General features: G+C 65.7%; 2 protein-coding genes across 2 annotated transcripts; both read left to right on the top strand.

The window, feature by feature from the left end:
- The first annotated feature begins 146 nt into the window (after positions 1-146).
- MRPL12 (mitochondrial ribosomal protein L12) lies at positions 147-3,941 on the top strand. Its single transcript, XM_042802495.1, has 4 exons — positions 147-380; positions 536-610; positions 714-848; positions 3,573-3,941. The coding sequence occupies exons 1-4, from the start codon at positions 162-164 to the stop codon at positions 3,687-3,689; spliced, it is 546 nt and encodes a 181-aa protein (XP_042658429.1). The 5' UTR covers positions 147-161; the 3' UTR covers positions 3,690-3,941.
- A 258-nt stretch (positions 3,942-4,199) lies between these two features.
- Positions 4,200-12,288, top strand: SLC25A10 (solute carrier family 25 member 10). Its single transcript, XM_042802491.1, has 11 exons — positions 4,200-4,327; positions 7,090-7,209; positions 7,334-7,448; positions 7,530-7,578; positions 7,958-7,999; positions 9,092-9,135; positions 9,633-9,703; positions 9,807-9,899; positions 10,158-10,235; positions 10,311-10,367; positions 11,191-12,288. The coding sequence occupies exons 1-11, from the start codon at positions 4,238-4,240 to the stop codon at positions 11,290-11,292; spliced, it is 861 nt and encodes a 286-aa protein (XP_042658425.1). The 5' UTR covers positions 4,200-4,237; the 3' UTR covers positions 11,293-12,288.
- The last annotated feature ends 90 nt before the right edge of the window (positions 12,289-12,378 follow it).

The raw sequence follows: 12,378 nt of genomic DNA, 5'->3' as shown, positions 1-12,378 counted from the left end.
TGTCCGAACGAGCTGCGGCCCGGTGTGCTGGCGGCCGCGGCGCCTACTGAGACGAGCGAGTCGCGCGGCCTCCCGCCGGCTAGAGCGCCGCCTCCCCGCGCTCCGCCCCGCCGTACCATCGAGCCGCGGGGCAGAGCGCCGCCGTGTCCTCTGCGGCCGCCATGCTGCCCGCCGCCCGCGCGCTGCCGCCGCTCGCCTGGCGCTGGGCCGCGGCCGGGCCCCGGGCGCTGGGCACGGGTCGGGCCCGGCGGTCGGAGGCGCTGGCCGGGGCGCCGCTGGACACGGCCACCAAGGAGTACTCGCCCAAGGTGCGGCAGCTGGTGCGGGACATCGCGGGGCTGACGCTACTGGAGGTGGCCGACCTCAACGCGCTGCTCAAGGTGGGTGGCGCGGCCCGTCCTGGCTCACCTCAGCCCGGCCGAGCCCAGCCCGGCTCAGCCCGGCCCGTCCTATCCCGGCCTGGTTCACCTCGGCTCGGCTCGCCCCGGCCCGGCCCGCATGCTCCGCCTCACTGGGGCCGCTGCTCTTTCCGCAGGAGACGCTGAAGATCCCGGACGTGGGGGTGATGCCGGCGGCTGCCTCCCTCTTGCCCTCCCAGGCAGCTCCGAAGGTACCGGGGGGGGATCGGGAGTTGGGCCCCGGGGGCTTCGTGTCGGCGGGGCGGGGGCGATGGGCCTGGCCGGGTGTCTTGACCGAGCTCTGGCTGCTTGCAGGAGGAGGAGGAGGAGGTTCCGCTCAAGAAAGAGAAAACACATTTCACCGTCCGGCTGACGGAGATGAAACCTGCTGACAAGGTGAAGCTGATCAAGGAGGTGAAGAACTTCGTGCCAGGAGTGAACCTCGTGCAGGTGAGGAGGGGGCTGCCGGGGGCACCAGCCGCTTTGCCCCAGAGCCCAGACGGGTCCTGAATCATGTTGCAAGCGGCGGCCTCGGTTCTCTCTTCAGAAGGGAGCCTGGATTTCTGTCTTTAGGAGAACAGTCTGCCTGTGCGCACACCTCGGTGCAGAAGTGTGGACGGGGTGTAGAGCAGGAGCCGGCTGTGTCTGATGTTTTTTGGGGAAGGCTGTTTCCTCCCAGGTCTGCTGTGTGGCCAACTACTGAGCCCCTAGCAGATGTGGTGAGATGAAGGAGGAGGCTCAGAGCAAAGACCTCAAAAGGCTTCCGTGCCAGCCTCAGCTTCTCCGAACTACTGTGAACTTTCTTGCAGAGCTCGGTGGTAGCAAAGATTCCTCACTGCAGCTGGGTTTCACCTGCCTTCCCCTAAAGCTTTTTGCTTTTTTAAGGCCAACGTATTTCTGAATTTAGACAAGTTTCTCTAATTCACGCATCTTGCAATCCACGCTTCCAGTGCTTTTCAGAGCTCTTCCCTTTGTAGGTGATGCCTCCTCCTTTTTCCTCAGAGGAGATGGGCCTTTCACAGTCCTGTACAGTGTCTGAGCTCATGCCCTTGAGCCACGATGTAGGCTCAGAACAAAGAATGGGTGCTACAGCTGCTACTGCAGAAGCATTTAATGAGTTTCAGTTCTCCACTGGGAGATACTTTCTTGTCTTGGGGATAATAGTCGCACTTTCTGTTTATCCAGATGCATGGAAAAAATGTTGAGCATTGTATAATCTGCTCTTATTTGTAGCCCAGGATATCAGAAGGATTTGCAGAAAATCTTCGGACCCATTCATATTGATATATTGCAAAGCAAAGATTTGATAACAGAGAAACTGTGGTGGCAGAGATGTGAGTTTTGTTGGCCCACTGGGATAGTGAACTTGTCAGCTTAGTTTGTCTGGCAGTTGTTTATCCATTATCAATCCCCAGCAAACGTTAACATAGCAAAACGATGTAACGGGCAGGAACAGCAGACAGTTAAAAGCTGTCTGGAGAACTAATGCTACATCAGCTTGGCTTAGCATGTGGAACCTGTCATACAAGGTGGCTAATTCCCATGCAGTTACAAGGTTGGTAGGAGCAGGTTCTTGCAGGTAAACTTTGTCAAGTGTGACTGACCCAACGTGGTATTTTGGTTAAAACACACACACAATATAGCCTGCTGCTGAAGGTTGGTTCTGCCTACAGAAGTTCTATTCAAAGTGTAGCTGAGAGTTTTTGTTGTAAATTTTATTGCCATCCAGTTGAGGTTTTTTTAATGAGATTTGCAGGGAATCTTTTTGGCCCGTAGGGCTGTTAATGATTTGGAAGAAAACATTGCTAGTAAAATCTGTGGACGCTGGGTGCTGATGTGACTCGAACGGGACAGTCCTGCAGAAACCACTGCTTGATGAGACAGGCGTGTCGCCAGCGCAAGCCACGCTCGAGCCCGTTTGCATGTCTGACAGCTTGTTCAGAGCCGGCCCGAGAGACACTTCCCTCACATCTTCGCCCGTCCCGGGCCGGCATTCTGGTTGCTCCCTCTGGACCGGGCACACGTTGCCTCTCTGCCCGGCGGCTGTGACTGTGCAGGTCCAGCTTGGCTCGGGCCCTGCTCTCCCTCCTGCTGGGAGCTCTGCACAGCTGCTTCCTTTGACTGAGGCTGCTTTAGAACTGAAGTTAAGCATTAGTGAGCAAGGGTCTTAAATAAATAACCTGGATTGTGTTGCCTGTCCTCATCTTAGCAAGCCAGAACAGGCTCCTTTCCAGATACTGTCCTGAGCTCTGGTGAGTGAAGGCATGCCTGCCCTGCCTGCACAGCTATACCTTCTCATCCTTAGCCAAAAAAAGCATTTTCTGCCACCATGGATACATCATTGCTGCACCCAACGTGAATTAAAACAACACAACCTTTTTTCTGTCGGCAACAGTCAATCTGTTGGGTGCTAACTACTTGCAGTGCCACACAGCACAGAGCTGGCAGCAGCTCTTCACCTTTGGGACCTCCCCAGGGTTTGTTTTGAAGGAGCTGAATAGCTTTATTGCTGCTTCGTGTAAGAGCAACAGAATCTGACTGCAGCAGGGGCTTATCTTCCCGTGCTCCCTTCCATTTTCTACACCAGCACTGCAGGAAGTCCCTTTAAATCAGTTCAACAACTTTTCAGTTTGCCTTAAACATTGCAGTACTGCGTAGTACCAATAGTTTCATATAAAAAGTTCTGAAAATATCAGGACTGTGTTCTCAAGCATAGTATGTACTGGAACTTTTTTTGTTACCCAGCACAGCGGATTCCTGCACTGCATGTACAAACCCTGCGACAGCCTCTCCTCCCCGCTGGCAGAAATATGTGAACCAAAACATTTGCAGTGAGGAAAGCGGACCCAGGGCAGGGCACTTCTCCAGCTGGGGCTGCACCTCTGGGAGCACGGTGTTCGTGGTGGGAGGAATTTATGGGCAATCACTCGCTGAAAAACTCTTCCTGGGCTACAGTGGATGTGCTGTCACTTGCCGTCGGGTTTAGACGTCTTCCAGCAGGATGTGCTGCAGTTCAAGTAAAAGTCTTGGGGTTTAGACCAGTCATTGAGCATTCCTGGCCTGCTTAGGCAGAGGTCAAGCTCACGGCTCTGAATCTGTTAATCTGGTTAGTGAAAGCCAGTTTTACAAGTCTCCTGCACTTTGTCCCCCCCCCCCCCCCCCCCCCCCCCGCAGGCGAAGAAGCTGGTGGAGTCCCTTCCGCAGGAGATCAAGGCAAACGCCTCCAAGGAGGAAGCAGAGAAGATCAAAGCGGCGCTGGAGGCAGCCGGAGGGACTGTGGTTCTGGAGTAGACGGCCCCATCTCCCAGGGAGGGACTGGCGCACCGCGGCAGCCTGCCCCGCCGGCCCCGGTACCGGCCCCGGTACCGGCCGCTGCCCCGGCCGCGCTCCGGGTGTCTCCCAGCGCCAGACGTCCCTGCCAGCCGCGCGGTGGGACCGCGCGCAGAGCGGCCCGCTGCAGGATTGCTGTACGGTTTGACGGGGCTTGGTGCCCGGTTCCGGCATCGCCACGAACTCTGCCTTCATAAACATCCCCCCCAAAAACCCTGCGAAACGGTTCATCTCTCCAAAATCAGCCTTGGCTCCGCGCCGCAGCCCCCTCCTCGAGCTGCCGCCCCCGCCACGCGGGACGGTTTGGCCTCCCCGCGAGTTGCGGTTGTTCCTCGGTCGTCGTTAATGGCGAGAGGCGCCGCGGAGCCGGCTGGGGGCGGGGACGTGCCGGCGGCGCCGGTTCCGCCATTTTCCGCCCGGCCCGGCCCGGCCCGGTACCGGGAGGGGGCGTGGCCGGGGGAGGAGGCGTGGCCGGGCGCGGGGGCGTGGCCGGGCGCAGAGCGGCGCTGATGGCGGAGCAGCGCGTGTCGCGCTGGTACTTCGGCGGCCTCGCCTCGGTCGGAGCCGCCTGCTGCACCCACCCGCTGGACCTGCTGAAGGTGCGGGGCACCGGGAGCGGCTGCCGGGGGCGCGGCGGGGACCGGGAACGGCTGCCCGTTCCGAGGGGACGGGGACAGGCTGCCGGGGGGGCCAGCTCTGAGGGGACGGGGCCGGGCTGCCGGGCGGGCTCCGGCTCTGAGGGGATCGGGAACGGCGTGTGGGGGGCTCCGGTTCTGAGGGGACCGGGAACGACGCGGGGGGGGCTCCGGTTCTCGGGCGACCGGGAACGGCTGCCTGTCCGGGGAGGGCCGAGGAAGGGCTGCCGGGGGCGCTCAGGTTCTGAGGGGTCCGGGAACGGCGCGGGGGAGCCGGTTCCGAGGGGCCCGGGAACAGCTGCCGGGGGGGAATCGGCTCTGAAGGGACAGAGAACCGCTCTGGGGGTCTGGGGAACGGCTCTGAGGGGCCCGGGAGCAGCTGCCGGGGGGGGTCCAGTTCCGAGGGGCCCAGGAAGCGCTGCCGGTGGGGGGGGGCTGGTTCTGAGGGCATAGGGACCGATGGGGGCCCCTCGGGGGGGCCGGGGAGCGGCGCTGAGGGGACGAGGAAGGGCTGCTGGTGGCGGGGGGAGCTGTTACCGAGCGACGGGAAACGGCTGCCCGGGGGGTGCCGGTTCTGAGGGGACCGCGCACGGGAGGTCACCGCCCCGGGGCTCGGGGAGGGGGCAGGGGTGTGGGGGGGCAGAGGGGGCCAGGGCTGAGGGGATCCTGGTACGGGGCCGGGGGCTCTGGGGGGCTCGGGGTGCCGGTCCCGGGGGCTGTGGGGGACACCCTGGCCAGCCCTGCCCGGGCAGGCACGGCGGTGGCTGCAGGGCCCGTGGTACTGGCCGCGGGCCCACTGGGCTCCGTGTCCTCAGGCCAAGATGTCACCGAGGCGCCGTAGCCAGGCTGGCATCCCCGCTCCCACACAAAGAGCGCCGCGCGCAACCCTGCGCTGCCAGCACCCACAGACGGGGCGAATGCCAGCGCTGCCCGGAGCCTTGTGTGCCGGCCAAGCGGCAACGAGCCTGGCAGGCTGCGGAGGGGGAGCGGGAGAGCGAGCCCAGGCCAGGGCCTGCCGTGCCCGTGGGTGAGGCTCGGGACGGGCAGCCCCTTCCCACCCCGGCGCACAGTGGGAGGGGAAGATGCGACGGGCACAGGCCCGGGAGAGGAACCAGCGCTGGCAGGGGGATGCCGCTTCCTCGATGCTCAGCCTGTTGCTGTGCCCGGCTGGCCCCGGCTGCCCAGCGGAGGTGGCTGGCAGCCCACAGGGGCTCGTGTAGGACGCCCTGGCAAGGCACTAAGAAGGGGATTTAGTCTGGCACATGCCTCTAGGCCTGCTTCTGTCTCTGAGCCAGCGTGACGGCTGTGACTTTTGGGCTGCGTCCCCACACACTATCCCCTGCAGATAAGTAGCCCCTGCGGCTGTGAGCAGCCCAGGCCAGCCAGCTGGTTTTGACAGAGAGTTCACACCTGAACACTGAACGCAGACCTGCCTTTGGCTCAGAGCTCCACTGCAGCGGGGGCTGGTGCCAGGCGTGCCTCAGGGTCTGGCAGGGCAGGGGCCAAAGGTGCTTTGCTGCTCCTCTGGACCTTGGCCCCGGTGGGAGGCCCCAGCCAGCCCCGTCAGAGGGTGCTCATGCCACTGGCTGCCCACGGGGCTGCTTGCCCTGTGGCAGTGACCACGGTGCTGGCCAACTCCTCCCCTGCCTGCTTGCCCACCCTTCCCGCGGCCCTGGGACAGGCTGGCAGCGGAGTGCTTCCAGGCATGGCTCTGCCCTACCTGCCTGCCCGCCCAGTCCCTCTGCCCTGGGCTGCCCAGCAGCCGCTCTCCCAGCTGTCGCGCCACGAGCTCTGGTCCCTGATGTCCAAAATCCGCCTGCCAGAGTCAAATGCAGGCCCCCTCCCTGCACAGAGGGAGGCTGTTCCTAGCATCCTGCTGTGTGTCCCACGCCCTGGCCGTGCCGGGGCTTCTGTAACGGGAGCCAGGCCCGGTCCCACGCCAGCGGCCCTTTGCTCTCTTTAATTTTATCTCCCGGGCCTTTGACCCACACGTGATCTTCACAGTGTGGGGCCAGGCGGGTGTGCTCAGAACGTGCTCCAGCACCCGCCGATATGGCTCCTCCACGCCGGCCAGCCCCCGCAGCGCTGCTGCCGCTTCCCCCCGTGATGGTGGGAAGCGTTGGGCTGCTGCGGGTGGGCAGGGGAGCGCCCGGGCTGTGGCAGGGAGCGGTTCGGAGCTGGTGAGCAGGGCTGCAGAGTCGTCTTCCTGCCTCTGAGATTCTTGTGGCTGGGGAGGAGGGGAACTTACTTCTGGAGGCCTGCCGCCTCATGTGGCGAGGGTGTAGGGCAACAGAAGGTCATGAATTCACGGGCCGTCATGGTCCCACTGAGCAAACCCAAACTGGTTGCTCACGTGCTTCTGGATCCACTCCGGCATGGCCCAGGGCCTCTCTCGGAGGAGCTGGCGCTACCGTTTCATCCTGGGGCGTGCTGTTGAGTCCACCGAGCTGGGCAGGTGCCTCTGCACTCCCCCTTTTCCTGCCAGCCTCCACCGCCCTCATGCTGGGCTGGGCTGGTTTCTAAGTGCTGCTTAGGTGTGGGGAGCCTGGAGCTATTGCTGTCTGCCGGGAAGCTCCTGCGTGAGTGCTAACGAGTTACCCTGACAAACACTCGGAGCGGCCGTCCCTGCTCCGCTGCCCTGCGCGCTCCTGCGCCTGCCCAGCCCTGGGCGTGGGGGGCTCTGCCACGCTGGGCCGGTGCACTGACGCTGCCAGACTCTGCCCCAGGTCCACCTGCAGACGCAGCAGGAGGTGAAGATGCGGATGATGGGGATGGCAATGCATGTGATCCGCAACGATGGCTTCCTGGCCCTCTACAACGGGCTCAGCGCCTCGCTGTGCCGGCAGGTGAGTGCCACCGTCCCCCGAGGCAGAGCTCCTGCCGCCCCGCGCTGCCGGGGCTGGAGCCAACGGGCGGCCGGGGAGGCAGGTGCCTGGCGGGACACAGTGGCTCCTTCTCCCTCTCCTCCAGCTGACATATTCCTTGACTCGCTTTGCCATCTACGAGACCGCGAGGGACCGCTTGGGCCAGGGCAGCCAGGGGCCTCCCCCCTTCTACCAGAAAGTGCTGCTGGGTGCAGTGGGAGGTGAGTGAGGCAGAGGGTCCCTCAGCCCAGGGCTCCCTCGGGCTGAAGGAACTCCTGACCACAGCTCTTCTTTGGCCGCAGGTTTCACCGGCGGGTTCGTGGGGACCCCGGCAGACCTGGTGAACGTCAGGTCGGTTCTGCCTGTGTCCTGGTGCTGGTGCTGAGGGAGGCTCGCAGCTGGCGTGCAGCTGGGATGGTGCCCCACTCCCCGTGCTCCTGACTTCTCTCCTGACCAGTCTGCCCTGTGGTTAGCGGCCCAGTCCCGGCAGGGAGCTCTGTACCCCAAAGGACCAGAGTTGTTCTACCGTTGGGTGTGACGGCCCCAGCCTCCTGCGTGGCCCTCTGAGGGGGTGTGGGAATGAAGGCAGCTTTCATGTCCCTTTGCAAACAGGCGATGCAGTCCATCTGCTGGGTCTCTGGCCACTGCCCTGGGCCCCTGGTGCTGGGTGGGGGGGGTGGGATGGTGGAGCAGCAGCCCCTGCCTCACCCCGGGCTGATCTTGCTTACAGGATGCAGAACGACATGAAGCAGCCGCCCGCCCTGCGGCGCAAGTGAGTGGGGAGCCGGGGCGCTTGGAGGGGGCCAGGGCTCCAGGGTGGGCCGGGGCACTCGGAGGGGGCCGGGGCACTCGGGGGGGGCCGGGGCTCCAGGGTGGGCCGGGGCACTCGGAGGGAGCCGGGGCACTCGGAGGGGGCTGGGGCACTCGGGGGGAGCCGGGGCACTCGGAGGGGGCCGGGGCACTTGGGGGGAGCCAGGGCTCTCGGAGGGGGCTGGGGCTCCAAGGTGGGCTGGGGCACTCGGGGGGAGCTGGGGCTCCAGGGTGGGCCGGGGCACTCGGGGGGAGCCGGGGCTCTCGGGGGGAGCCGGGGCACTCGGAGGGGGCCGGGGCACTCGGGGGGAGCCGGGGCACTCGGAGGGGGCCGGGGCACTCGGAGGGGGCCGGGGCACTCGGGGGGAGCCGGGGCACTCGGAGGGGGCCGGGGCACTCGGAGGGGGCCGGGGCTCCAGGGTGGGCCGGGGCACTCGGGGGGAGCCGGGGCTCTCGGGGGGAGCCGGGGCTCTCGGAGGGGGCCGGGGCACTCGGGGGGAGCCGGGGCACTCGGGGGAAGCCGGGGCTCTCGGGGGGAGCCGGGGCTCTCGGAGGGGGCCGGGGCTCTCGGGGGGAGCCGGGGCTCTCGGGGGGGGCCGGGGCTCTCGGAGGGGGCCGGGGCACTCGGGGGGAGCCGGGGCACTCGGGGGGGGCCGGGGCTCTCGGAGGGGGCCGGGGCACTCGGGGGGAGCCGGGGCACTCGGGGGAAGCCGGGGCTCTCGGGGGGAGCCGGGGCTCTCGGAGGGGGCCGGGGCACTCGGGGGGGGCCGGGGCACTCGGGGGGGGCCGGGGCACTCGGGGGGAGCCGGGACACTCGGGGGGAGCCGGGGCTCTCGGAGGGGGCCGGGGCACTCGGAGGGGGCCGGGGCTCTCGGGGGGGGCCGGGGCACTCGGAGGGGGCCGGGGCTCTCGGGGGGGGCCGGGGCACTCGGGGGGAGCCGGGGCTCTCGGAGGGGGCCGGGGCTCCCGGGCCGTGTGGCCGCGGGGGGGCAGCACCTCACCGGCGGGGCCCCGGAGCCTCGGACCCTGACACCTCCCCTCTCGCTCCGTGCAGCTATTCCCATGCCCTGGACGGCATATACCGCGTCCTCCGGGAAGGTGAGGCCGCGCCAGCCGGGTAGGCTGAGCCCACCTGCGGTGTCGTCGCTGACACCGGGCAACAGTGGCCGGACTGGCCCAGGGAGCTCCGGCTGGGAGCTGCCGCGTGGGCTCGCTCAGCCGGGGCAGGGAGAGGGGACAGAGGGTGGGTGGGGGGCCCATGGGGCCAGGGCAGCCCGAGGGTCAGGCAGGGCCCGGCACCTCTGCAACATCTGGCTGGGGCACGGGCCGGGCAGGGCCCCCCCGTGCTCCTGCTGGGAGCCGCCGTGGAAAAGCACAAGGGGCTGGAGCAGGTGGGAAGGGGGATGAGCGGCAGCAGGGAGGAGGGAGGGGCTGTTGTGCAGGATGCGCCTTTCCTGCAGCGTATTCGCTGTTGTGTGTTTTAAGCACTGTTGTATGAGGAGCCTGGGGCACAGACCGGGCAGAGAAGCTCCTGGAGGGAAGGGAGTGTGAGTAATGTCCAAGGACTGGGCTGATCCCGGTCTGTCTGTCTGCAGAGGGCTTGAAGAAACTCTTCTCGGGAGCTACGATGGCATCCAGCCGAGGGGCCCTAGTCACCATTGGGCAGGTGGGACAGCTTTGCTGGGCAGTGGGTGCCCAAGGCAGGGACGGGGTAGTCCCTGGCATGGAGAGGAGAGGGGACGTGTCACTAATTTGTCGTGTCTCTGCAGCTCTCCTGTTATGACCAGGCCAAGCAGCTGGTTCTCACGACTGGGTTGCTGTCAGACAACATCTTCACTCACTTCCTGGCCAGCTTCATCGCTGTGAGCTGGGCTGGGTGCGGGGAGGCCGGACTGGGACTGGGTTTGCCTGCAGCCGGGCTCAGGGCCCCAGGCTGGGGCTGCCAGAGCTGCCCCTCGGGACTCCGATGAAGCAGCGCTGGGCTTGGAGGCTCCCATGGGGCTTCTGGCACGGGGCTGGGCCCAGGCAGGGCTCTGGGTCTCTGCAGTGACTGTGGCACTTGCTGGCGCCTGGGTCTCCTCCGTGAGCCGGAGCTGCTGACCCCCACTGTCTCTCCCCAGGGTGGATGCGCCACATTCCTGTGCCAGCCCATGGACGTGCTCAAGACCCGCCTCATGAACTCCCAGGGCGAGTACCGGGTGAGTAGCCTGTCCCGTCCCCTCTGCTCGCTGGCCTCTGCCTCCCGGCACCTCCTCATCTCTCTCTCGCTCCAGGGTGTTACCCACTGTGCCGTGGAAACTGCCAAGCTTGGCCCCCTCGCCTTCTACAAGGTACCCAGCTGGGGGTGTGTGGGATGGGCTGGTAGGGTGGACTGGGGGGAGGCTGGGAGCAGAGGCTAAGGTCCAGAACAGTTCTGGGGCAGGAGCCTTCCAGGCTCTGCTGCCAGCAGCCTGGCCAATTCCTGCACCAGGCCTTCGTCTGCCGGTCCCTGGCCGGGCCCGCCGCGTTGCAGCCTTGGCCTCTTCTGGGCAGCACAGCGGCCGCCCTGTTGCACCCGTTGGGCTCCCAAACGGGAATGCAGGTACGGGCAGTGCTGCTCCAGCGCTCAGTGGATGTTACTGCCTGGCAGACACTGGTCAGCTCTTGGGCCCTACGTGCCCGGGCTTGGTGCAGTCACCCGTGTGTTCAGCCTCACTCCTGGGAGGGCCCCTGAAAAGGGGTGTCACGCCAGAGGGTTCTTCCAGATGCTGCCAGTCAGGCATTTTCCCTGTTACAGCCTGTCTGCTCATCTTCCCCAGGCAGCGTCCAACCCCCTTCTGAGCCGGGGGCTGTGGGATCTGACCCGGGCTTCTGCTGAGATTCTGCCTACGTGGTGGTGATGCTGGCACTGATGTGTTTGGGGGCAGAGGGGTTGCTGCATGATGCTGAGATCTGTGTGCACAGCGATGGTTGCGGTGCCTCCCTCACCGCTGTGGCAGCCCCTGCCTGCCTCTGGGGCCCCCCGGAGCCCATGCTGCATGCCCGGCCAGCTGCTCCCCCGCGCTTGCAAGCTCGCGCCGCTCCTGGGGGGCCGGGCTGCTGGGCACCCCCGGCCCTGACACGGAAGCCCAGGGCCGGGCACACGCTGACTCTCCCTGTTCTGTCCCCTTCCAGGGCTTCGTTCCTGCTGCCATCCGGCTGATTCCTCACACCATCCTCACCTTTGTCTTCCTGGAACAGCTGCGCAAATATTTTGGGATCAAAGTGATCACTTGAGTCGGAGGGACGGGGACCCTGTCTCGCCCCAGAGGGGTGAGCGTGTTGGGTCACTGCTGAGATCCCAGACCCCCAGTCTGGGCCCAGCGCTGCTCCCCTTACCCCACCCCCGTGCCTTGCCAGTGGCCAGCCAGTCCCAGCCTCCCCTTTCCTCTCTCACCCCCAGTCTCAGCATCTCCATTACTTCTGGGATAGTCTTGGGCCTCCTGTCCCCTCTGTACTGTTGATTTTGGGGGGTTTTTCTGCCATCTTCCCACTGCACGACTGGCCACAGGTTCTGTCCTTACCCCCTCACGGGAGCAGGGCTGTGCTGCCCCGGGGAGGACGGGGGCTCCAGCCGTCTGGCTCCATGCCTGGTCCCAGACCCGCCGGTGCTGGGGGGGCTGGTGCTGGGGGTGGTGGGGCTGGCTCACTCCCAGCCTCTGCTGCAAACAGCAAGGGGGGGATGCAGGCTTAGCGCAGCGAGGCCCCCTCCTCCCTGGGTGCTTCTGGCCCCACGTGCTCCTCCAGTGACCCCCATGCAGCCTGGCCTCTCCCTTCTGTTCCCGGCCTCCCCTCTTTACACCCCCCGACCTCCCCAAACACCCCCTGCTTCTGCTCAGCCAAAGCTCGCCAGCGCCCAACGGCTGCTGGGCTCCTCAGGGATTGTGCCTCACACCAATGCCGACAGAGGCCGGAGCCCAGGGGCAGGGGGCAGCCCCTCAGCCCCCCCCCGGCCCCGATGGCTGGGTGTGGGCTGGAGCCCTTCCCCCCCGGGCTCCAGGCAGGGCCCCCCCGAGGACCCCCCACTTGCTCACCCTCCACCAGACCCGGCCTGGAGGGGGGGGGTGTCCGTCCAGCACCGCTCTGCGGCCTCGCCCACCCCCAGCCCCACGTGCACCCAGGCTGCCTCACGGCCCCCCCCTCTGCCTGTGCACCCCCGTGTGCGGTGGCCCCGAGGGATCAAAGAACTGGAATATCTGTGATCTTAATATATAATAAACAGTGGAACAAGCACAGGGCCTGGTGTCCTGCCCGGGGGAGCGGGAGGGACGCTGTGCCCTCTCTCGCTGCGGGGGGGCTCAGACTGGGAGCAGAGGGAGGAGA

This window comes from Tyto alba, unplaced genomic scaffold (assembly GCF_018691265.1).
Source record: "Tyto alba isolate M040663 unplaced genomic scaffold, T.alba_DEE_v4.0 Super-Scaffold_39, whole genome shotgun sequence".
Lineage (NCBI taxonomy): Eukaryota > Metazoa > Chordata > Aves > Strigiformes > Tytonidae > Tyto > Tyto alba.
This window is presented reverse-complemented; position numbering and strand designations above follow the sequence as displayed.